Consider the following 24408-nt stretch of genomic DNA (forward strand, 5'->3'; position numbering starts at 1 on the left):
AGAGAGGGTGGCTTACAGAAGACCGATAGGAGTGTGTGTGTGGTTTCCCCCGCCTAAAAATCGCTGTGGATTGATGAACAATATGGTCATTGGGCTTACTTCTATTACACTCCTCTGTTGAAAAAAACAAACAAACCAACAAACCCAAAAAGGTGCATTTGCAAATTTTCTTTCTGATAAGAGAATAGGAGCTGCAAACATTAATACATCTAGTAATCTTTGTTTTGGGTTGTTTCATGTCAAATAATGTGTAAAGAAAAAGAAAGAAAGAAAGAAAAGATGAAAGGAAGGAAGAAAGGAAGAAAGAGAAGGGACAACAGAAAGAAATATTTTGAAGAAATACATAAACAGTAGGGCTGTCAGTTTCTGATGTATTAAAGCAATACATACAGCACTCATTTTACTGTTAACACATGTTTACATTGTTTAATATTTTGATACACTACTACACTAATACACTACTTTCAGGTAAAAGCCACTTAAAAGACACTGCCAACACATGGGACATGATGCAGGGTTTCAGGTGCCATCACCACCTACACCTACTTACCTGCCTGGGACAGTGATGGCTCCCTTCTAAACATGCTGAACGATTTGAATGCTGGGTTTACAGCATGGGAAAGTGAGAAAGACCACCAGAAAGAGCACAGATTATGTGAGGAGGACACACAGTAACACAAAAGTTATGTCACGGATTGCTGCTGGACCGGACAGCCATCTCATGCTAACATGCCAATGTGCTTCAAGGCCACCACTATTATCCCTGTGCCGAATAGTCTTTATTGTCCTACACAAGCTGACTCATGATTGTGCCGCAAAGTAAAGCTCAAATCACATCAAGTTTGCTGATGACAACTGCGGTGGGTTTTATTAGCAGGAATGACGAGTCAGCATAAAGTGAGGAAGTGCAGGAGCTAATTGACTAGGGCAGAACTAAAAACCTATATCTTGATGTGTACAAAACTAAAGAGATGGTTGTCGATTTTAGGAAAGCAACTGAACATCAATGGCTCTGAAGATTGTTAAGAGCACCAAGTTCCACAACACCAGTTTTATAACCAGGAAAGCCCAGCCACGACTCTACTTCCTGCAGAAACTAAGGAGAGCTCACTTCTTTCACCTATCATCAGGGACTATAAGGACTATAGAGAACTTACCTATTCTGAGCAGCTGAATCAGTCTAGTTTGGAAATTGCATTATCTCTGACCAGAAGACCCTACAGCAGATAGTGAGGATAGTGGAGATCCTTTTTTTTGTCTTCTCCCCAACATTCATACCACACGCTGCACTGCAAAGCTACCAGGATTGAGGAATAAAGGTAAAGGTGCACGTATTTGTCACTGTACAGTGTGCACTGTACAGCGAAATGGGTCCCCCGCATTTAACCCATCTGTGGTACACACACTAGTGAGCTAGGGGCAGTGAGTACACACACACACACACACACACACACACACCACACCACACCACACCACACCACATGACCCCCATCCCTCATTCAATCACTTTTCCTCCTTGTATATGTACATACCCTGTCCTGTACCAGTCTATGCAAGTGTGCTCCAGAGGCCAGCATGGCTGCAAACATGGTGAGCATATGCTGCTGCACACGGCTGATGCCTGACACTAAGCAGCTGAGGATGCTGGGTAATCCAACCTTGTCGATTACACTCTGGAATGCTCCCGCTGAGTGACGGGTTATTCTGCAAAGAGCCTTGGAAATGGGAAAAGACAGACAGACACAGGTTAATCAACCTGTACAATGACAGATTTTTTTTATCATTAATCTGAGGATATTTAGAATAGAATGCAATGGATCCATAAAGTAACTCAAGGATATGATTTGAGAAGAATTTAAGTCTTACTTACCGACATTGCGCTGACCCTCAGCGCGTCCACAGTGGAGTGTGTGAACAGGTACCAGAGAGCAGGTCCCACCTCTGCTGTGATAAAGCCCTGAGCACACTGACACTCTCTGCTGCACACATTCTCTATGATCTTTGCTGCCATGTGGTTCACCACCAACTCCTCCTGCAGAGAGACGTACTGACTTTAAGTGGTGAGGGGGTTAAGAAGGCTGGAAAAAAAGGATGCTGTGTTGTGAGCAATGCCAGTTTGACTCACTGCTTCTGTCTACCATAGGCTGTGCAGCTACATTTCCATTTACAAAAGGAAATACCATTTCTTAAATGAACTCTAATGCAGATTTTATTTTCTGTCATCACTGTTAGGACAGAGGTCAATGCTTTAAGTCCCTATTACTATAGCAACTTTGGCTGAATCCTTTGGTGCATGGGTAAAACACTCACACTTACACCCACCCCCAGGGGCAATTTGCATGGTCAATTGAGCATGGAAGTGGAAGCAACCAAAGGAAACACACCAAACTCCAAAAAGACAGAGACTGGAGCAACGATCAAACCTACAAACCTAGTCTTTTGGAGCTGTGTGGCACAAGCACGCATCCTTCTATAGTGTCCTTTTACTTCAACAATGCATAAACAAACAAAAAATCTAACTGGAACAACAAATTACCACCTAAAATATAACTCACTGACAATTTCATAAGCTAATATACATTTTACAAAGCAGGACCTTCAGTAACCACTGTTAAAGTAATTTCTTCAGTACTATAATTAAGAGTACTGTTGCTGTCAAAAATTAATTCTGTGTCATACACATTTTTGTTTTTTTCACATATTTCAAAATAAAAGCAAATGATGGATATTACATTCAAATAAGCAGGATTTCATAACTGTCTATTGTAATATGAAAACATAAAAGCAGGAGATACAGTGTTTTCCTGATTTCATGCAATTACATCATGGGAATACACTCCCTCAACAGACAGCAGTTCCCAGTGAATAAATTCCTGAATTTCCATGCCATAAACAACCTCTTCTAAGCAAAGTGAAGGCCAAAACACAAAAACTCATTTGGGTATTTTTGTCTCTAGGCCTCTTGTCCTTGAGCATATCTCTCCATGGCTGAAACAAGTGAAAATTAAACATTTAACAGTATTCAGTAAGCAGCGAGAACACAGATTCAGGAAAATACCAAAAGGCAAGGTAGGGCATATCTTTGAGTCATTCTGTGCACTGTTCCGACGCAATAGCCATGTTTTCACTGCAATAACACTAGCAACCCTTCTTTCAGTGGTAAAAACAGGTTCAGCTCAGCTCAAGAAAAAAATGCCCCAAAAGACACACTGCATCCTGAAGACACAGATGTATAGTCAACCACACGAACGCAATACTAATGTGTTTAAGTCTAAGAATGCTGTGTCCTGAGTGGCTGGTTTAATGCTGGTCCTCTCAGTGGTTCTGTGGAGAGTTTAGGGTGGTGGTTTGGAGCAGAAACTGAGGAGGAGGACAGGGGGAAATGATTGACAGCCTGCTGGAGGGCAAGTCAGGAGAAGGGATGTGGAGCAGGCACTTTTTTCCTTGGTACTGCAGTCTTTTCCAAAAAAAAAAACAAAAAAAAAAAAAACAACCCTGGAACCTAGAGAAAATAAAACTCCACTCTACAACCTGAGGTTCCTCCATAACAAAATGTATTCTGAATGTAAGGGAGGTCTAGGCTTTTTCTTGTAGCCACTGTAAGTGCCTCTCCACTGTGGCCTGCATGAGCTGCTTTAAGGATCTTCTCACTGGAGTAATGGGGATCTCTGTAGTCTGACCTGACCAGAACAGCACGCATTACAGCCAACAACCCACAGATACTTATCTCAGTGCTCAGCTTAGTGCACTGATACAGAGCCCTGTGAATGATCTTGCCTGTCGGCTATCAACTCTGGGTAGGAATGCTGATGTAGGATACTCTCCCCTTTCTTTCATATATACTGTCAAGTATATTCATTAAGGCATTAAAGTAAACTATCCAACCACAATCAACACACTGATGCTATAACAGACTTGATGAGACCCCTGAATGAGTAAACAGTAAGATACGATACAATTCCAAAGACCATGACCACACAACAGGCCTTGTGCACATCTACACACATCTGACCAGTTTAACATGAGCACCATACAGCTGCAGAGAGTAGCCTATATGTTTATTTATACAGTAGCTCTCGTGTGAGTCAGCTGCCCAAACCCACACTATGTCAAAGTATGGGGTTACACAGTATACAGTAAGAGAGAAAAGGTGAGGACAGCTAATCCCCCCGAGTACTACTTCTCTCCCTCTCTCTTACTACTTCTCAGTTTCTCTCTCTCTGTCGCTCTCTCTCTCTCCTTCACACACACACACACACACACACACAAGCCTGGGGCCATGCTCAAGCCAAACTTTACCAGAATTATCTATTTTTCCACTAAATTCGCAACTGCAGAATCAGCATCAATGTGTGCTGCCACTCCACATTGAGAGGTCAAATACAGTCAGGTGTGACAAATCAGCGTTTGATTTACAGCCATTTTTTTAAGAGTCTATCCATTTTCACAGACTCAAAAGTAATCTGACAATTAAGTGATGATCAGTTTTATGGCCAGTCGGCCATAAAAGTCGGCAGTATGGCCAGACAGAAGGTCTGCAGATCACTGATCACTCGTCACAATATCACAAAAACTATTAAATGCACTGATACACAATTGATAAGATTACTATAAGTTATAAATATTTTATTCCCAGCTGAAAAAGAAGGTCATGGCGGATAATTTTCACTCGAGCAATACCACAAAAAGTGTCTGCTGTCAGAGTACCTTACTTGCATACAAACCTTAATCCACACATTAACTGTGTGGTAGTGGGTTAATATTAAGAAGATTAGGCAAATTGTTTGGCTAAGAGGGTGTTGGAGATACGGCAGTGGCTAAGTAGGTCCATTTAAGACCCCACTACCTCTCATACCAGCGTGTTTGTGTGTGTATGAGATTACCCAGAACCTAAAAGGCTGCTATTATGGGTCTCTGTAGGATGCATGTGTGTGTTGGGTGTTCTGGGAAGGTTTGTGTTAATGTGTGGTGTGGTGGTTTGGGGGGGGGGGTATGAGTGAGAGGCTGTAATTGTGTCCATTTGAAGAAGCAGCACACCTGGCCCTGCATAAAGAACTATGTAAATGAGTCCTGCCAGCCAGGGCTTTCATTACACTGCTCTCACTGTTTCATCTGCCCTTCTCTCTCTCTCTCAACTCTATTAATCATCCCTCACAGCCTATCACACAGGCAAACACACTTTCATTAGCACTAATGTGGCTTCAGAACATCACACTCTAAAGTCTGTCAGGGACATGGGCTGGCATATGTTCATTTGGACTGTATTGTTTTGAACGGAATGTGATGGAAATAGCACAGATTGAATGAGATTTACTGGTGTTGTTATCAGCGTTTGGTGGAGTAGAAAGTATGAAAGGAATGAAAGCAAGAAGTGTACAACAAGATCACCTGCAGACTGTAGTAACGCAGCAAGCGTAGCTCTCGAAATCAGAAGTGTCTATGTTCCTGATTCAAAAGCCCTAAAGCTATGTTTATTGCATGGCTGGCTCATGACTGATTTAGCAGCATTTCTTCACTAAACTTGTGATGAGGAGGTTCATGGCACAGAGTGAAGTGATACAGGCTACAGCAGATGTGAGCACAAACACAGTGGGCCATACCACAGCCCAAAAGTGATAATGATATACAGCATATGGGTGCGAATTATGGTGGAGGACTGATCGAAGGAGATGGAATATTCCGAGTGTCTGCATGTGTGAGTGTGCGTGTGTGTTATAAATATTTAATGGAGGAATACTGTGATGCCCAGTTTCAGCCTAGGGCTCAAATACACGCAACTTAAGGGATGAGTGCATATAGACCTTTCATCATCCCTGCTGCAAACACAAACATACACACACAAACATACACACACACACACACACACACACACACACACACACACACACACACACACACACACACACACACACACACACACACCTCCTCCAGCTGCAGCCTGACCTGGAATGCAGTCTGTATGGTGCTCTTCTGCTCTCCCTGAATTAAGAGCATTCTCACTGCAAATTGAGTACATGTTTTTTGCCTTCTCTCAATCACACAATGTACTTGAACTCTATCTCTCTGATACATGTTGTACATATTAGTATGCACCCCCTACACATTCTAAAAAGTTCTTCTCCTGCATCTCTCCCTCTCTCTCTCTCAGACCTTGATGTCTTATTTCCTGAGCTAGGCCGGCTCTGAATCAGCAGAGGTTCTGTAACAGATCAGCACTCTTAGGCATAACAATTACTGCCTACTTCAGCCTCATTGCACACCTACACCCTCACACACACACAAAGTATACACACAAACAAACATGTACATGTTACATCTGCACAGTCAGAATATCACACTGGGGTTATACTGCTATTGCGGGATGTTGTCTGCATTATTTTATACAAAAATGTGCATTTGTTAGATTTCCAGAACGAATTAAAACCACTCACTTCAAACTCGTCTTGAAGAGCAGAGAGTGGTATGGACACCCATGGCACAAAAAAATGTTTTGGGGTTTTAAGACTGATACTGATATATGCAGGTTCAAGTATTGTATTGAACTTTATATTTAATCATTAACGTTTTTCACCACATATCTTATTAGGATCAATTTTAAGTTACACAACACATTTGAATATTGTAAAGTTCTGTTTTTTTTTTTTTTTGTAATTCCATGTTTTTACAGAAAAACGTCATGAATCCGACTATAGCAAAACAATTTTAAAATAAAAATTAACATATGCACTTGTACACACACCAAACACCCTTGAATAGTTCTCCACACAACACAGACACACTGTCTCTCTCATTTCCTTCACATCTTCACATTGCTCTTTAAGTTTTAAACAAATACCAATTTAATCATATTGTATAATAGCTGGTTCCTTGCAAATAAAATGTTTCAAAAGTTATTTACAGAGCATTATAACAGGCAAAATGTCACTGCTTTAGAGCGTCAATGTGCTGTGTTGCTACAATTTCAGTGTACTAAGTTAAACAGGAGGGAGAGGAGGAAGGGGGTGGTGGAACGGCGGATCGCTTCCTGATTACTGAGTCTATTAATGCAGTGAGCCGAACGTGCTTATCAGCCGCATGTCCTAGAATGGAAGTAAGCTCTCCGTCTCTCCACGGAGAGCAGAAGCAGTTGTTAGTCAAGGTGTTAGGGCGCAGTGCACAGAGGCATGCGTCCTGCCAGTGCACTCCACGGCTTGTGTTCTCATTACAGCGTGCTGGATACGCAGCCAACAAATCCCCTCATTAAGCAGGGCACCTCCCCTGGGCCTCTTGCATGCACCCGGACGCCAAGCACGAGAGGTAATACTAAAAATAATGCACTAAATAAAGCATTTGAGGAGCCATATGCAAAAGCCTTGAGCTGTACAACAGTTCAGTTTGAGAAAACTAGCAGGCTAACATGTTTCTCTTCACCCATGGTGACCAGTTCTGCACATATGGATGGTTCCTGAGTGGAACCAAAAGTGTGAAATAAGCTAGGCTTGAGGTTTTCTATGAAGGTTTCATCAGTTAAAGGTTTCACAACCTTTGAGCATTTCTGGGACTGTAATAAGAATGCAATGTTGTTTATGCTATGGCTTTAGATGTACCTGCCCATAAGCGATGCTCCTCAAACAGCCTCAACTACAACACTAAAAAGGCACAGCAGATGACTAAAGTTGGGCACTTTCACAATGTGCTAGAGGGCACAACTTTTGCCAATTATTGGCAGTCTACCAGTCAGAAATTGGCAGCTGTTAAGCCAGTGCTGGAGGCCATCAATCAAGTGACACAAAGTCTACAATTTTAGTCCTTACTGAAATATGAATGTGAATTCCATCCATATTTCCCTTCATAAAGGACCTCTTCGTCAATCTCCTTCATAGCAGATGAGTCGTCCCTTGCTAGTAATCAAATATTCAACCAAACCAAAGAGAGAGAAAGAGAGAGAATGAAAGAGAGACGAGAGAGAAAGAGAAAGAGAGAGATTGATTCACTGCAGTCAGCTGTGTTGTATGATGTAGGTAGGGCAGAGGAGCAGCAGAAACACAGCTGCCCTGCTGAAACCAGACTACAATGGGTTCCACCCTTACCCATCACAGGCTGTGTTAACTGCTGCTGTGGTGATAAGCAGAAGCATTACTGGAAAATTCTGCTGCAGGTGTGTTGTGTGCATGTTTCTGTGTGTGCGTGTGTGTGCATGACAAGGCTGACTGACGACTGAGTCTGCCATGCGCCCTTGACTTGCGGCTAGCAAACAATGCCTGTAGGGGCTGCAGAGGGTTCATTATCACGCAGATACCCCCTCCACTCCAGCCCCCTAAACACACACACACACCATGTTGAGGACGCAGCAGCAGTCTTACCCCTTCCCGAAGGCACCTCATTAACACGGTGTAGGCGGCAGAAGGAACGACCCACAATCCTCCTGGGTGCTCTTTCTTCTCCTCCTACGGGGAGAAAGCAAGAGCGAGCGAGAGAGACAGAGAGAGGCAGACAGAGAGCGAGAGAGAGAGAGCCAGAGAGCGCGCAAGAGAGAGAGAGAGAGAGAGAGAGAGAGAGAGAGACAGACAGAGAGACAGAGAGAGAGAGATATTAACAGTAAGTGAAAAAAGCGACTCATTTCATTGGGGGAACAATTAAGGGTGGTGTAAAACAGCCATCATAATTGGACAAAATAAATCAACACTGCCAGCTCTGCTACAGGTAAACGAAGCGGACTAGATGCAGATGCTCTAAAAAAGGAGCATGTCAATTAGAGAGGAAAGCAGCATAAACCACTGCAAACCAAGCAGAACCCAAAGCACCTTCACCTTTGACTACAAATACGTTGACTGACATAGCATTACTAGCATATATCTACCATAGTTACATGCTTTTGATACAATGCATTCTGTACATCTGAATAAAATAAAATAAATAATCTGTAAATAAAACAATGTTCCTACTTTATCAGTAATAATGTTAAGGTTAAAAACTCCTACTACAAAAAGGACACAAGTTACTTCAAGGTTTGACCTTTTAAACTGACGAACACTTTACAAAGGCATTAATAACCCAGCAAAAAAAGCTGATCTACCATTTAATGAACATGCAAAATGTGTTAACTTGCTAAGAAATGCAGAGTGCAGACTGTTATAGCTAGAAAAAAAAAATAATGGCCCATAAAAATGTATGTTTTCTGATTCAAGCGACATGCTGACACTCAGACTGACCCCCTGATTAATTTGTTCAGTGAGAGTTAGCACAAATAATAACACTATTTTTTTTTTTTATGTCACCATACATAGTGCAAAGTATCCAATCCCCTAAAAGACATCACATTATTCAAGCTCAGTATATGTTAAAACGGTTGCTTACATTAAGGATTCAGGCACTTCAGATTAGTATTTGGCAGAACTACGTTTTGTACAACAGCAGCAGCTTCATATTTGTTAGGACTCATCAGCTTTGCTCAAAGCTTCAGCAAAGATCTGCTCCAGGAAATTCAGGGTGGTGATGATGCTTGTGCCACAGTTTTCCAGCTGTACTCAGCTGTACTTCCAGCTGCCTCACAGGTCCCTGTATTTTGCACCACCCATCCATCCTTTAACAAGATTCCCAGCCCCCCCTGAGGAAAAGCATCCCCACAACATGATGCCACACTTGCGCTCCACTGTTAGGATGGTGTTTGTAGTGCCACACATGGCGTTCTTATTTTTAGCTCTGGAACTTTTTGTCTTATCTCACCGTTTAACCTCATCCCACATTTTAGCTGGGTCACTCTGAAGTTTTCTAGAAAACTCTAGACATGCTTTGATGTATTTTTCCTTCGGTAATGGCTTCTTTCTAGCTACCCACACCATACAGGTCAGTGACATGCAGAGCTCTTCATACTGTTGACTGGTGCACCTTTACTGAACTCTGTAGCTCCTCTTAGTGGCTTCCCCCAGAATTCCCCTTCTTTTAAGGGACCTTGTGTAGGCAGTGCCAGGGTAGTATGATGTAGCAACTATTTCCTCAAAATTAACTCAACCGGTGTTCACCAAGGTATTCAAACACAACATTTTCCTATTTTGTGCATGTCTACAACTTTATCTCTTTCCCCCAAATGCGGTCTTCATTTTTACAGCCTCTCTGTTGATAAAGTTTGTTAACCATTTACAGACAGAGGTCAATTTGTTTCTTGTTAAGGTAACAACTTTCATCTGGACCACCTACAGCATGGTTGAATAATTGTGGCAAAAGCATTTTTCATTTAGTATTTTTTGTTAGAATACTGTACAGAAGCCATTATCACTTTAAATGTAGTTATTGTCAGAACAACTACTTGTATCTCCATGTATCATAATTTTAAATTTTGTCATTACAGCATAAAGAACTGTCAGATTCACTTTAAGTCAAAAATATTTTTAGATTTACTTTTACTGGAAGTTTGGAAGGTTTTTTCCTTCTCCTGAAAAATCTGCACTTTGGAGATACAATGTATTTGTGTCACAGTGATAACATAAATAACAAACCGGCTATAACAACTTCTACTCTTCTGGAATGTTTTCCACAAGATTTAAAGTTTGTCTTTGGGAATTTGTGCCCATTCAGTCAAAAGCTCATTTGTGAGGTTGAGCATTGATGTTGGACAAAAATGGTCTGGTTCACAATCAATGTTCCAATTCATCCCACAGGTCTTTAGTGGGGTTGAGGTCTGGCCTCTGTGCAGGTCACTGGCATTCCTCCACACCAAGCTTGTCAAACAATGTCTTCATGGACTTCCCTTAGTGCTTAGAGGCAAAGTCATGCTGGAACAAGAAAGAGCCTTCTCCAAACTGTCCCACAAAGTTTGATGCATCTAATTGTGTAAAAGATCTTAGCTTAACATTTCACTTAACACTTAATTAGTAAATGTTGGAGTTTTTGGATTTAGATAATAATAACTTAAGTGTATTAAATATTACAACTTAAAAAAGTTTTTTTTTTTTTAACTTATTAACTTTCAATGAATCTAACATACAGTGTTTAGCACCTTATCTACATTTAACCTAAACATAAGGGAACTTCTACAACTAAATTTAAATTAGATTAAAACAATGCATATTATCATCTGAATTTACACTAGGTTTACAGGGCCAATTTCCTGTGCCACTAGCTTCCGCACAACAAAGCACAATACATATACTTCCATGCTCAACTGTTGGCATGGTGTTCTTTTCATTAAATGCTCTTGCTTTGGTGATTGCAGGGAGTGGGGTTTGGTGAGTGGGGCTTGGTGAGTGGGGCTTTGAAGAGCGGGGTTTGCTTTGTCTTTTTGGCCAGTATGCGAGACGTTCTGAATATTTTATTAGTCTTCTAAATCACCTTGATAAACTGCCATTTCCAAATGACATCTCATATTTTTTATAGACATCAACAAAGTAATCACTTACAATTAAACATTTTCAAAAAAACGTGTATGCAGTTTGGCTTTTTTTGCTAAAAGATTTTGGGAATTTGAGTAACAAGCATCCAGGTTCGATACCCAGGCTTGGCAAGCTGCCACTGTTGGGCCCTTGAGCAAGGCCAATCACCCTCTTTGCTCCCTGGGCGCTGGAGTTGGCTGCCCACCGCTCTGGTGTGTGTGTGCTCACTGCCCCTAGTTCACTAGTGTGTTCACTGCCACAGATGGGTAAAATGCAGAGGACACGTTTCACTGTACATAGTACAGTGACAAATATGTGCACCTTAACCTAAAAAAATCTTATTTTTGAATGAATCTGGGCATTTAAACGTTTTTGTAATTACATTTAAACAAATTTTATGAGGATGTTTAGACATTTCTGACTGTTCACTGGAAGGCTTAGTTGTAACAGTTGTAAAACTAATCTCACTATATGAAAAAGCACACACCAGTCAAATCCGCATCAACATTTGCATGTCAAAGCTATGTTATACTTGTACTTGTATAATTATATAGAATATCTCCTCTACTAGCAATATGTACCAATATGTACCAATATGTAACAGGGTGAATATATGGAAGTGTGCATTGTTTTCTCGTAATTATAAAGATAAACCCATCATTTATCAGGACGTATGAAGATTGACTGGGATTTCCAACATACAGAGGCCTGGTATTGATATTCAAACCAATATCCCCAATTTAACAGAAAGATGGGAACAAAGGGAACAAAGAAAAATCATTAACTAAAACCAATCAAGGGCACTTGAGTCCCCAGGCCTCAGAGTCCTCTGAGCCAATATTGTCAATAAGTGCTGTGTGTGCGATGTACTTCTTGATCCTGGCATACAGCAATGCTAAAACAGGGGTAGAAATAACAAGAGTGTACCATTACCCAAGCATAGGTTTCCACACCTGTGTCGACAGCATTCTGACACCCTGATAGTCATTGCCCACTACATTTGTATGGTGTCTACAACCTAAAAATAATTTTTTTCTTTTTAACTTTCATTGTTGTAAAACAAATACTACAGCTCAAGCATCGTAACATTATCATTTAATATTAATATTAAATATTTCATATTAAAACTAAAAGAACTGCAGGTCATGATTTGACCAAAAATAATTGGTGGAAGAACAACCATGTTAGCAAAAATGTATGGTCTCAAGGTAAGATTAATGGATTCACATAATTTGTTTTCAGAAGGAGCTGATGAAGTTTAAAGACTTTGTAAATACACTTCAAAGTACAATCAGCAGTTTTCAAATTCCTTACGGGTGCACCAGCTGCTACAGGATAATAACCCTTAAGGTAAGAGAAAAAGGAAAAACTTGCAGTCATCTTGGATCACATAAACTTAACACATAAACTTGGCAAATGTCATGACCTCAACATTTCTTGAGCTTTGTCCTACACAACATGACCTCTCTTTGGTTATGTCCATCTGCATTAACTCAATAAAAAGCCAGGTAAGACCTTATTAAAGTGTGGCTTTAATAACTCATCACTAAACCTTCAATGACAACTGAAATAAACCTACATTTTGATTACTTCTTGTTGGAATACGTTTTTATAATCTTTATAAATGTTTGTGTAGGTTTATCTTAGCTGCCATGAAAGGCTTATGTAACCATAGCTTAGACTGTAACCACCTTAGCTTAGACTGCAGCAAAACATGTAAAACAGCATGAATAGTTGAAGGGTTAAGTTTTTCAGGTGAACACCTGGGATCTATGCTTCATGTTACCTGGGTAGCAATGAGGTAGAGTAGCTCCCCTAATGGTGGTAAAAGACATTGCTTCAGCTTGCTGTTTCTGAAGTTCTCCCGAATAAGCTCAGTGAACATGACAACTGCCTGTAGAGTAAAACATAAAAATAATAATAAGTCAAGCTAAAATTATTTTTTTCTTAATATTAAAGAATAAACCAAAAGTGAAAGTAATATGGGCAAAAATTAAAGGGAGGTTGGTCCAAGTCAAAAAGGGGGGGGGGGGGTGTATTAAAACATATTCTTAATAATAGCAGATGCTAAACACTCCCTCCAGCTGCCTTTGGCATTAGCATTTCTTCCTCCCTCTATCTGTCTCAGTACTCGGATGTGGGCTGCTGGTGGATGTGCTCTCTTTCTCTCACTGCGGCAGCTCTCACAGCAGGGTGCTATGCAAATAGGGCCTCTGTAGTGTCGTGCTGGTAAAGTCCCATAAATGATGACTTTGCAGGGAACAGATGTTGGTGACTGTGTTTGATGCGCCTTGGCAGCGAGAGGCGCACGCTGATGATTCCCCGTTACAGAGGGAAAACAAACAAGGCTAAGCTGTCTTATTCTTCCCAATACCCACACACCTCCCCTTTAACACATTATTATCATCATCAACACACAGACACACACACACGTGCACGCACCACACACCCTGTAGCACTGGTTTAAAGAGCAGAACGGCTGCAGGCTGCAGAAGCCCGGGCAGCGCTAAGCAGCACCGCAGGGCTCTCTCTGCTCCACAGCTGTGGGTGGAAAACTGGCTCATAAGGCTGCCTTGGATGAGCTCTGGGCTGCAGCTGATAGTGCTGGAGATCATGGGTGGGAGTAGGGAGGCTGATCCAGGATCAGCTCTAGACTGTTGAATCCTCACACCTGCATGGTTGAGGATTTACCCTGGCTGATGCTGTGAACAGTATCTGGGCACTATTTATTTCTCAGAAATAAACAGATAAATGAATGAATTAATGAATTAAAAAAAAAATCTAAAATCTATCTTTAGGGAAGATCTGGTTGGGACGGAACGATCTGCCCAGCTTTGCTCAAAATATTTTAGAAATAGATAATCATGTCTTTCTAATCATGAGGTGCACAGTAATCGTCTCCTGAGGCAGTAATAATAGCAGTATTATAGCAGAGGACATATTTGCACTCTGTTTGTGATCAGATGGATATTCAAATATGTGTGTGTGGGTGTTTTTTTTAAGGCTATGCATTTTAATTAATACATTTCAAGATGTGCTCTTCATGAACAGTACTGAAACCAAATATCATTTACACTGTATGTGTAAGGTACCAACAAATACAATCCACTGTTCTGTAGAAGAAAAAAAAAAAGCCAGATTGAGTGTTCTACTGAAGACCACAGCGACAAGGACATAATTCGGCAAAGCAACGTTTCTCACTGCTGTTCACCAAGCCAATCTATTTCTCTCAAACTCACTGCTGAACTCCAGACCGCAGGAGAAACACATCATAACCTTGATGCTTTCTGACTGCTCGCCAATAGCACAGAACTTAACGATGAAATATTCACTCCCTCAGGCAGCAGCGACTGCAGAGCCTCCACACACTAACAAACTATAGATTTACATTAGATTAGATGCAAAATATAGGTGGACAAGCAGCACTTTTTGAGACACTTTCTAAATAAGTGAGCACCATGAAAAGGCACACTCACAGCCTCTTTAAAACATCCGTCCTCTCATAACGGCTGAGGCTGAAGGAGACTGGTTAAGGGCAGTGTTATCAGCCTCCTTTGAGAGATGTGAATTTAGGGTAGTGGCACTAGGGAAGGGCAGTCTGAGCCGGGAACAATGATTAATTTACCAGTTCATTAGACTAGTGCTCAAGTATTCATGGAGAACACAGTGAGGAATTCTCAAAGAGAATTATAAGCCTGTAACAGAGAAAGAGCAAGCGAGGGAGAGAAAAAAGAGAGGGAGTGGGACTTTGCTTTACCTTTAATTCTGCAATTTCCACTCCCCTGAAGTAAAGCCTGTGTGACACATCTATTTATAGAGGCTTTTATCGTTGCCATGACAACAAATTAGTCCAAAGTTTCCTTCAGCTGTTGCTTGATGCCCAATAGGTGAAAGTCAGCTGACTCTAATCTTTCATGGTAGAGACAGCTTACTCTAGACACTGCCTACACTAGAGAAGAACACCACACCCTATCCCCACCACACTCTCCACCATCCCAGAGCTATGAACCCCTGATAAAACTTAAACTTAGCCCCCAAAACCATCCTTAGAGAAGCATATGCCCGACTGCAGTGACATGGAGATTGGAGAGAAAGCAGCGCTGCCTTTCTCACTGTGAACAAAGAGAAACCCCGAGACAAAAATCGCCATGACAGGAGCGGCCGTTCAGATGCAGGATCCCTGTAGAGAGCCATACACAGGCTCAAGATCCCCAGCTTTTCTCAGCACCAGCCCGCTGTGCCTAAAATGGCGGGTGGCTGGAGCAGAACGTTTCGAGCGAGCTTTGGGAAGAATGAGGGGAGAGGTAATGCGCATGCATGAGTCTCTGTTGCTTGCTCCCAAACACTTAAGCCTTGGTAGAATGCGGCTGCCGGCAACTGTGGCATGGACCCTTCGCAGGTTATGGAGACGCTGCTTTATTTTTATTCCTTTTCCAGGAACAAAAAGGAAGGCGCGTCGGTACATGAACTCATGGTAAACCCCTGTAAACTCAGGATCAAGATGGGAGGGTTCCATGCCAACATCAAATAAAAATGCTCTTTTTTTTAAATCATTTACTACAATGCCTGTGTGCAGCCTTTGATGATTTACTAATGCTTTTAAAAGCATGTCTGAACATGATGCGAATCAGCCCTGGAAAACCTAAAAGGCAGTATAAGACTTTACCTGCTCTGGATTCACATGTTCTGTACTAAGGAATAATTTGAGTTATGTTTGTTTTTTCTTTTAGTTTTTTTTTTTCTATTTTAGAGAAACAGGTTGTGCTGATGCTACAGTGACACCTGCTGGCAGTTCTTTAATTCACAACTCACTATGCTGCCGTGAGTACCTGAAGGCCTGCATCAGAGTGGACACGGAATTCATGATGATGCTAAACAGCTAAAACCTTTGCTGCATACACAGCCAAATATATCTTAAGCCCCTATGAGTTCAAATTACAAGCTACATTTTATTACTAACCAACAACACATTCTACCCCCTAAAAATCCACCCCCCCTTCAGTGTTTCTTTCCAGGCAAATGTATTATGCCTTACTCTTTTGTTTAGATGCTCATGCACTTTGTTTGAAGACCAGGCTTTCAGATAACATACAAACAGAATTACATGTATACAACCACACTCACCTCTGTTACAGAAACATCCTTTCTGAGCTCTGTGCAATGAGAGGCCAACAGGCCGATGACTCTCATCACTTTGTTTTTACTAAAACATATGGAGGTAATATTCACCATTAACAATGCATTCTCTTGTGTTTTTTAATAAAGTGTGTGTAAAATAAATAAATAAATAAATCAATAAATATATACTACATTTCAGCACATTATGATATATGCTAGTGAAATTTGTCTTAGTGACAGATAAATCGGGGAAAAAGGTGAATTGGTTGTGAATGTGCTGAACACAGTTAAACATTTTTATTCTGCATGTACAACATAACGAAAACAAAAGAGATTTAAATATGCAGTGCAAATGTAATTATTAAAACAATTGTACTGTAAGTTGTGTAGGTTCTGTGTAATGTGTAATGTAGGTTAGTGTGATTCAATGGCAAACCATTTCTGCAAATGTTCATACTCACACATCCCAGTTTGGGGCATGCTTTAGTTGCTGAGTCAACACTGGAAACTGAGAGAGGGAGAGCAAGAGAGAGAGAGAGAGAGAGAGAGAGAGAGAGAAAGAGAGTTCTAAAAACATACTCCAATTTCTTTTTTTTTTTTATTACTATAAGGTAGCATTCATTGTAATTTGTCTTTTCCTTCATAACTCTATTGGCCTTCAGCAGGAGCAAATGGAGGCAAACTGGTGACTGTTACATTGTTGTTGGAGGCCACCTGGTGGTCAAATGCAGAATATATATATATATATATATATATATATATATATATATATATATATATATATATATATATATATATATATATATATATATATATATATATGTATATATATATATATATAAATAAAACACTAGTGCAGACAGCAATTACTGGCATTCCCCATAAAAGCAGAGGAAAAGGAAGCTCATTTTCAGTTTGAAAGGAGGCGGCAGCCTTGTAGTCCCCTCCTAATAGTCTATTGTTACATTTCCCATCCAACTAAATACACACCCACTCCAAGAGGCATACCTCACCTTCCTCTCGGTTCTCTGACATTGCACTGATTCCTTTGGTTCAAAGTTTCAGTGAGCACACAATGGCTTTATAGTTATAATAATTATACTCTAAATTTGACATCCAGCTTATATTTACGAACTATTAAGACCTAGATTTATCTAAAAAAAAAAAATGTATACTATAAAAATGCCTAAGATACTATAAAAAAAACAACCATAAAATGTGGCATGTTTAAATGTTGTTAATTCTGCAAATACATAGGAATTGTGCTGTAACAATTAAATGTGAAAGTTTTTTTTATGTGTTAATCTATTATTACATTGCCTGTAAAGGATCTGTTACATTATTATACATAACACTACATAGCATCTACACTTCCACATACATTTATTTATTATAGGTATATTTTTTATCAAACAGGGTAGGTGTTTAGAATTACAATATATTGCTTTATGTTATATGAAGTCAGAGAAGGAGCTTTCGGCTTTAAGATTCAAAGCAGATATTTGGGGTGTACAATATGTGGAGGCAGTCTTACCAGCTGCGAGTGCATAAGACGAGTGGCTGTGTCTCTGTGGCCACTGACGCAGCAGAGATAACAGAGTAAGTTGAGTTTAGCGCGTGGTGATGTGGTGGTTCCAGATCCCTGTCGTTCAACAGACTCTAGGACGACACATATCTGCTGGAGGAACGCAGACCAGTCACTTGAGCTGAGACATGCCAAACGCTCAGCTAGGTATGGAGAGAGAGGAGAGAGACACAAAGACAGGGGAAAGAGGGACAATCTTTGTAAACATAAGCTTTATAAATGAAGTAAATTTATTTTGTGCTCCATGTTGAGCAAATACTACGGCAGTATATTTTACCTGAATATGCTGAGACACACAGTGTTTTAGAGTCAAATCGGACAGGAGCAGTTTTCAGAATCTGTGAAACATTAAAATATATAAATGGGAAACATCCTTGCCTCTCCAAGTTTACGTGCATCACAGTTCTAAACATTGTAGAGAAATCCGAGCAGATTTACCTTTGGGTTATCCATGATAGGAGTCACAGTCAGATCTGAGTCTGTGTATATAAGTGCCTTAATGTGTGCACATTTATCACTCTGAAAATCCTCCAATAGGGTGCTGTCCTGGAATACACAAAACACCCAAGAAGCATTATACAACCATTACAGTGGAGTGAACATTTATATTGGGTCATTATTGGGTTTACAACAAATACTAATTCTTTTATTATCCAGTAGGTGGTGGTGTGGCACCACCAAATAAATCAATGTCCCCTATTAGACAGACAACAATAACATCTACAGAGGTCTCTTTCCTGACTCCATATTAAAAAGAAAAAAAAAAAGTAGAGTGAGATGCTTGCTTACTTGTTCCTTGACTTCCTCGTCTCTCTCTTTGTGAGCATTGCTTGTTCTGGGAGTTGGACATGAACTATTATCAAATATATAATAAAAGGGAAGAAATAAAGTATAGTAGGCAATTTTGCGAGTTTGTTCCACATAGTCCCTTACACATATAGTCACACACAAAAATAAAAACATGTAACCATGACAAATATATTTTGCATTCTAACATCATACCTGCTAAACATCTGCATAAATATGAAGTGAGCATGGGCAGGTATACCTTAAGAGAAAAATAGATTCTTTGGCATCTGTTTCCAACACAGACTTGGGTCTAAACTCAGTCATACGGTCTGTAAAAAATGGAGTAAAAACTCTACATGTAATGCAACATAGTGGGAAATGATTCACAATTATCTACAGAAAAATATCTGAAATTGTCAAGTTTAAGGGCATGAGGCTTTCCTCACTAAAAAGGTGTCAGGCACTGGTAATGTAAAAATGAACAATCACTGCTTCTAATCCATAGACCCACACAAACTATAAGCAGAGCTCAATAATCAATAAACTATATAGACTGTAAGACTACTGAGACTCACATCAAATGGATATGGACTAGTGGAGATTTAGTGCGACATGCCTAGAAAGCTGGAGCAGATTGTGCTAAACACAGCAGCAGAATGTACTGTGCTGTGTATAATAATACATCATTTAAAAAGGTACACATTCACATAATCTCCCTCTTCCGCCTTGCTGTGTGTCTTTATAATACTGCCCTATGATCTCTTTTGTGGTATTAAACAACTGTGGTCTAATCCGGGAGCATGTGAACACGTGTGTGGACTCATGTATAGGAATACAATATAGGAATATTGTGCATTTGTAGTCTTGTACTGTAGAACAGTATCTGTATAACTGCAGATAAATCTTACGTGTTTATTATAATGCCTGCTACATTACCTAATGTGAAAGACTTGCTGAGCTGTGGGTTAGTTAGAGCAGCTGCGGTTGCCCGAGCCTCTACTGATGCCTGAGAGGACACAGACTCCAACTGTACACTGAAATACACAAACCCACACACAAAATGCAAGCAGACATTGGGTTCATTTCACTCCTGACAAATACTGGCATTTATGTGCCTTCCTTTTCATTGCTGATCATTAAAAAAATAATAAAACATCACAAAGTTTGATTCTGAATATTACTTTTGTGTAGGGCACATGCAGTGAACACTGCTGTCGTCACAGTTCATTGGCAGCATTAGAAACTGAGAGGCATTATCATAATCTATCATGAAAAATACCCCTCTTTTCGCCTGTAAGGCCCCTCAGTGACTCACAATAGCCTTTGTTATGGCCTACTCACATTTACTGCTGGCAGTGCTAAAATAATCCTTGCCGTCGGCACACAAGCAGAGACAGCTTATTCCCCTCTACAAGTCTGGATTAAATTATTATTTTATTTAAATTATGTGCCTTGTTTCAATAGCTTTAATGTGTCCTTTAGTGGTGCTCAATTCTAGTCCTCCAACAATGTATGAGTAGCCCAGCTCTACCTAGAGAGCTGAACTCCAGTCCCTGCAGGGTGTCACAAAGACCTATTGTTCAGGACGGAAGGACAGGATATACACACTGAATAAAATGTAGCATAGGTCTGTTTGTCCCATCGCTCCTAGTAATCTGAAGGATATTCTGCAAAAGGCCTTAAAACCACAGATTTTCTCACAAACCACAAAACCATGTTTAATTCTATGAATACTATAAAATGTAATTAGATATTTAATGCAAAATGTGACATTGTGATTTAAATGTGTGCTTATTTGTGCTTATAACATAAAATATGCATTTCAACACAGTTGTAAACGAACAAAATAACTATAATATGGATGGGATCTTTGCTGACATACTGTCACAGCAATGAAAATTACCTATAGCCAAGAGAAGAATCCTCATCCTTAACACCCTCCGATGAGGCCTCCACTAAAAATGCTCCCCTCCAAAATGGATGCAGTAACAACTGTTCCCAGTTTAACCTGTATGAACGTACAGTAACATACAGCAGTATTAGTATCGTATTTAACACATTTATTTCATTGCACAATTAAGATGAATTATGTACCTATTTACAGGGTCCTTCTGCAGTAGACCCTGTAGTAAGCTTTGAAACTCTGGACTGGGCTGTGAACAAGTGGGACCTTCCATTTATTAAAAAAAAAAGAAAAAGGAAAGCACATTTGATCATTACAACTTAAATCAAAACCTAATTACACAATAGTTAACAACAGTTGGTAATAAACCTTTTTGCACTGCCGATGGGGGATCTGCATTTAAAATACGATCAACCAAGTCAGTGAAGCTCTCAGAGATGAATGGTGGTTTTCCTGCAGAAATAAAAAGCCAAAGCTTGACATGATTTTCATGTACTGTTATACTGTAGTATCCCGCTGTGGCTAGTTTTCCTGTACTGCCCGGTTGCAGTACAAGACAGACAAGGTTTTTTTTTAAATGCATCAGCTGCCTTTTACAACTCATTTTATGTTGTAATCCACAATTCAGATACCACTAAATCAATAACCAAAAGGGCTGTTTCCTCCAAGAAAATACCAAACTGCAACTACAGTCTCAGAGTACATGGAGACCTTGCTCTCTATATGACTCAAAGTTAGTTATATGACAAAGTTAAAATCAGTAAAAGAATAGTAAATCTTCCCATCACAATATTTATCTGTGCAGCTTTTATGGTGAAAAAATGTTCTGACCTGTGAACATCTCATAGAGAATGCAGCCTAATGCCCACAGATCACTGGAGATGCTAGTGGTGCCCCCTCTCAGCACCTCTGGAGCACAGTACAGTGGGGAGCCTGAAGAAGACCAGGTGAAAGAAGCATGAGAATGGCCTGTTCAGTCACAAAGCAAAATTAATTGACAAAATCATCAGGTAAGTAGTTAATGATTGACAGGCCACAAAAAAGTAACTAAATTTTCTTCAGGATGGTAGATCACCAAAATGAGGCACACCTGAACAACAAACAGATTTGCATTCACGCTTTGTTTAAGTGTAAGAATAAGAAATCATACTCCATATACATGTGCAAAATGTTGATAAGTGAGGACCTTGGGTTCGGTTCTTGATATTTTTTCTAGGTGTTGTGTTGTCTTTGTCTCCACCATCTTCTGTCAATACAAGAGCAAAGAAATCTTCTAGGTTCTCCCCTTGTGCTTTAGCCAGGCCAAAATTAGAGTACTTCAGAGTACCTGGACCATCCAGCAAAATCTAAACACAAATATACATGGTCAGATTTCGGAGATTACTGGTAACAAGAGCCATTAACTCATTCTTAAGACACACAACTAATTATTTACCAGCAAAACCAAAAAAGCAAACAAAATGTATTTAAATTCCTTACAAAGATACTTTGTTACTTTGAGCTGGTATCTGGTGGCATACCTTAGCAGGAGTGAGGTCAGAGAACACTATGCCAGAGTCATGGATGTACTTGAGTCCTTTAATTAAGTCCTTGGCAAATTCACGCACAATATCATCAGATAAACATTCGTCCTGGGAAATAACCGCCTCCAAATTTCCTCCTATAGAAAGAACAACTGGATTGAACTCATATATATTTTACATTTAAACGCATTCCAGTTTATACGCAATGCTTCAATGTTGTGGTTTTAGCCAACAAGACCAAATAATATCTGTGTCTCGAGAAGTTACCTGTGCATAACTCCTCCACCAGCCACAGATGGTTACTTGTCTCATACCACTCATAGAAGGAGACCACATTTTCATGCTTGATATCATGTGTAAGTCGCACCTGTTAGGATCAGAGAAGCAATAGAGAAATACTCTCATTTGAACTAAAACACTGGATCACAAGAAAAGCACACAGATTTCTGACTGATTCAAAGCGCTAGCAGTTTCTGTCTTACTCACATGGTTGGTTAATTCAGGCCTCTTGGATTTCTCGCTGCAGATAATTGCCACAAAATGTATGCTGCCTTTCCTCCTGCCCTTGTAAACAAGGGACTTGCTTCCTCGTCCAATTTCTTCATACAAAATGAAGTTTTCCATCTGAGACACTCGCTGCAAAGAGACGAAAGTAATCAGACTGGTGGAGATACAGCTAGCTATAGCTACCTTGCTAGTTGTTCTCACACAGCAACGAATGTATAAAATATTATATACTGTATAAGAGCAATTAGCTACGTCCATTGCATATTCAGCAGCTACAGTGTGAGAACAAATACAGTGCTGGCTATATCCATCAGTCGAGTGTGACCTGTGCCTACAGTCACAGTAAAAACTAGCTAGCTAACTGAACTAAACGAGTTTTCTCGTGTTGGTTGTAACGTGATCGTCTGGCACGTAGCTAGCTACATACAAAATGAACTTTAATAATAGTGGTGCTGTGCAGACGATGCAAAATACGCTAGCACTACCCTCTTACCTACAACGTAGCTAGCTAGATAACTAGCTAGCCAGTTAGTGCTAGCTAACGAATACTTACTGTGCTTAAAAGTTCATGTAAATTTCCCACAGTGAAATAAAATAACTGAATGTTTCACCAAATGTTTTCTGAGCATGTGTTTTCCAGCATGGCGCTGCAGTAATACTCTTATATCCGAAATAACTTCTTAATAAACCGCGAAAGCGAGAAACAGCTGTCAGACGGAAACAAGGTTGGAGCGCTTTAACTTTCGAAATAGGGGCTCAGCGCCTGCCGTGACTACACTCGTTTGCTTCAGGACACCTGAAACGTAGCTCTTTGTGCTAACGTTAACAACAAACGCGTAAACGGACACAAATATAGTTTCCAAATGCAACAAACATTTTGAGGGTCTTGGTTGGATTTCGGTCGCGTGTCCCTCCACTCCCACTATTGAGCCGTTCCTCCGTTGCTAAGATGCAGACAGCACGCGCCTACAACTCGCAGTGCAGTGAGCATGCGCGTTTCCAACGGTGAAAGGATCCTGTTTCTACAGAGAGAGAGAAAGAGAAGGCGACGCTAGTCACTGTTCATAGTGGAGGCATCATTTTGCTTGGGAATATTACTTTACAAGTCTCCAATAAATCCGCAGTGTCACGCTATTGAGAAATGGTTAATTATAGTAATGGTCTTAGTAGCTACAGTATGTCTGCCCATTCATTCAGTTATGTAGCACATGGGCGTGAGACTCATCTACACTACACTGGCTGCCCGTGCTATCCAGTGAAGTCCCTCTGAGTCCCTCGCGTCCTTGTAACAATTTAAATGACCCATGTTTTATTTATTTATTAAATCTAAAAGACTTAATTCTGTCTTTTCCATCTTTCATCTATTACACTACTGTCTAATCAACTCACTGCTCTCCTGCTTATTTTGCACATCTGCACATTATATTTAGCATCTTACCGTATCCTCACTCTTCTTACATTGCAAATTAAAACTAGAACTGATTCCCAACTATTTTTTTATATATTTCAGTTTCTATTTTTGCATATACTTTTTATTCCTATTTATTTTATTTCTTGTCTTTACATTACTATTTGAACTTTTATTTTTTATCTTGTCTTCTATCTTGTTTTATGTGATCGGACAGTTGTCAATGT

At 40.1% G+C, this 24408-nt stretch overlaps 1 protein-coding gene across 3 annotated transcripts in view; it reads right to left on the reverse strand.

Moving 5' to 3' along the window:
* The window catches only part of ulk4 (unc-51 like kinase 4), a 91871-nt gene extending 68095 nt beyond the window's left edge, over positions 1-23776 (reverse strand). For 2 of the 3 annotated variants that reach the window (XM_072679612.1, XM_072679614.1), the window contains exons 1-21: positions 23648-23776; positions 22753-22902; positions 22534-22633; positions 22264-22403; positions 21930-22089; positions 21575-21676; positions 21113-21196; positions 20935-21010; positions 20744-20848; positions 19777-19874; positions 19100-19169; positions 18841-18904; positions 18490-18597; positions 18329-18389; positions 18001-18194; positions 16928-16974; positions 16473-16551; positions 13135-13242; positions 8343-8426; positions 1871-2032; positions 1533-1715 (exon numbers count right to left, since the gene is read on the reverse strand). In XM_072679612.1, the coding sequence (XP_072535713.1) occupies positions 1533-1715; positions 1871-2032; positions 8343-8426; positions 13135-13242; positions 16473-16551; positions 16928-16974; positions 18001-18194; positions 18329-18389; positions 18490-18597; positions 18841-18904; positions 19100-19169; positions 19777-19874; positions 20744-20848; positions 20935-21010; positions 21113-21196; positions 21575-21676; positions 21930-22089; positions 22264-22403; positions 22534-22633; positions 22753-22890 (2163 nt within the window). In that variant the 5' untranslated portion in view covers positions 22891-22902; positions 23648-23776. Of the gene's footprint in view, positions 1-1532; positions 1716-1870; positions 2033-8342; positions 8427-13134; positions 13243-16472; positions 16552-16927; positions 16975-18000; positions 18195-18328; positions 18390-18489; positions 18598-18840; positions 18905-19099; positions 19170-19776; positions 19875-20743; positions 20849-20934; positions 21011-21112; positions 21197-21574; positions 21677-21929; positions 22090-22263; positions 22404-22533; positions 22634-22752; positions 22903-23326; positions 23478-23647 lie in introns of those variants that run through there. The other variant, XM_072679613.1, reaches the window with a different exon arrangement.
* Between the last annotated feature and the right edge of the window lie 632 nt (positions 23777-24408).

Source organism: Salminus brasiliensis, chromosome 5 (assembly GCF_030463535.1).
Source record: "Salminus brasiliensis chromosome 5, fSalBra1.hap2, whole genome shotgun sequence".
Classification (NCBI taxonomy): Eukaryota; Metazoa; Chordata; class Actinopteri; order Characiformes; family Bryconidae; genus Salminus; species Salminus brasiliensis.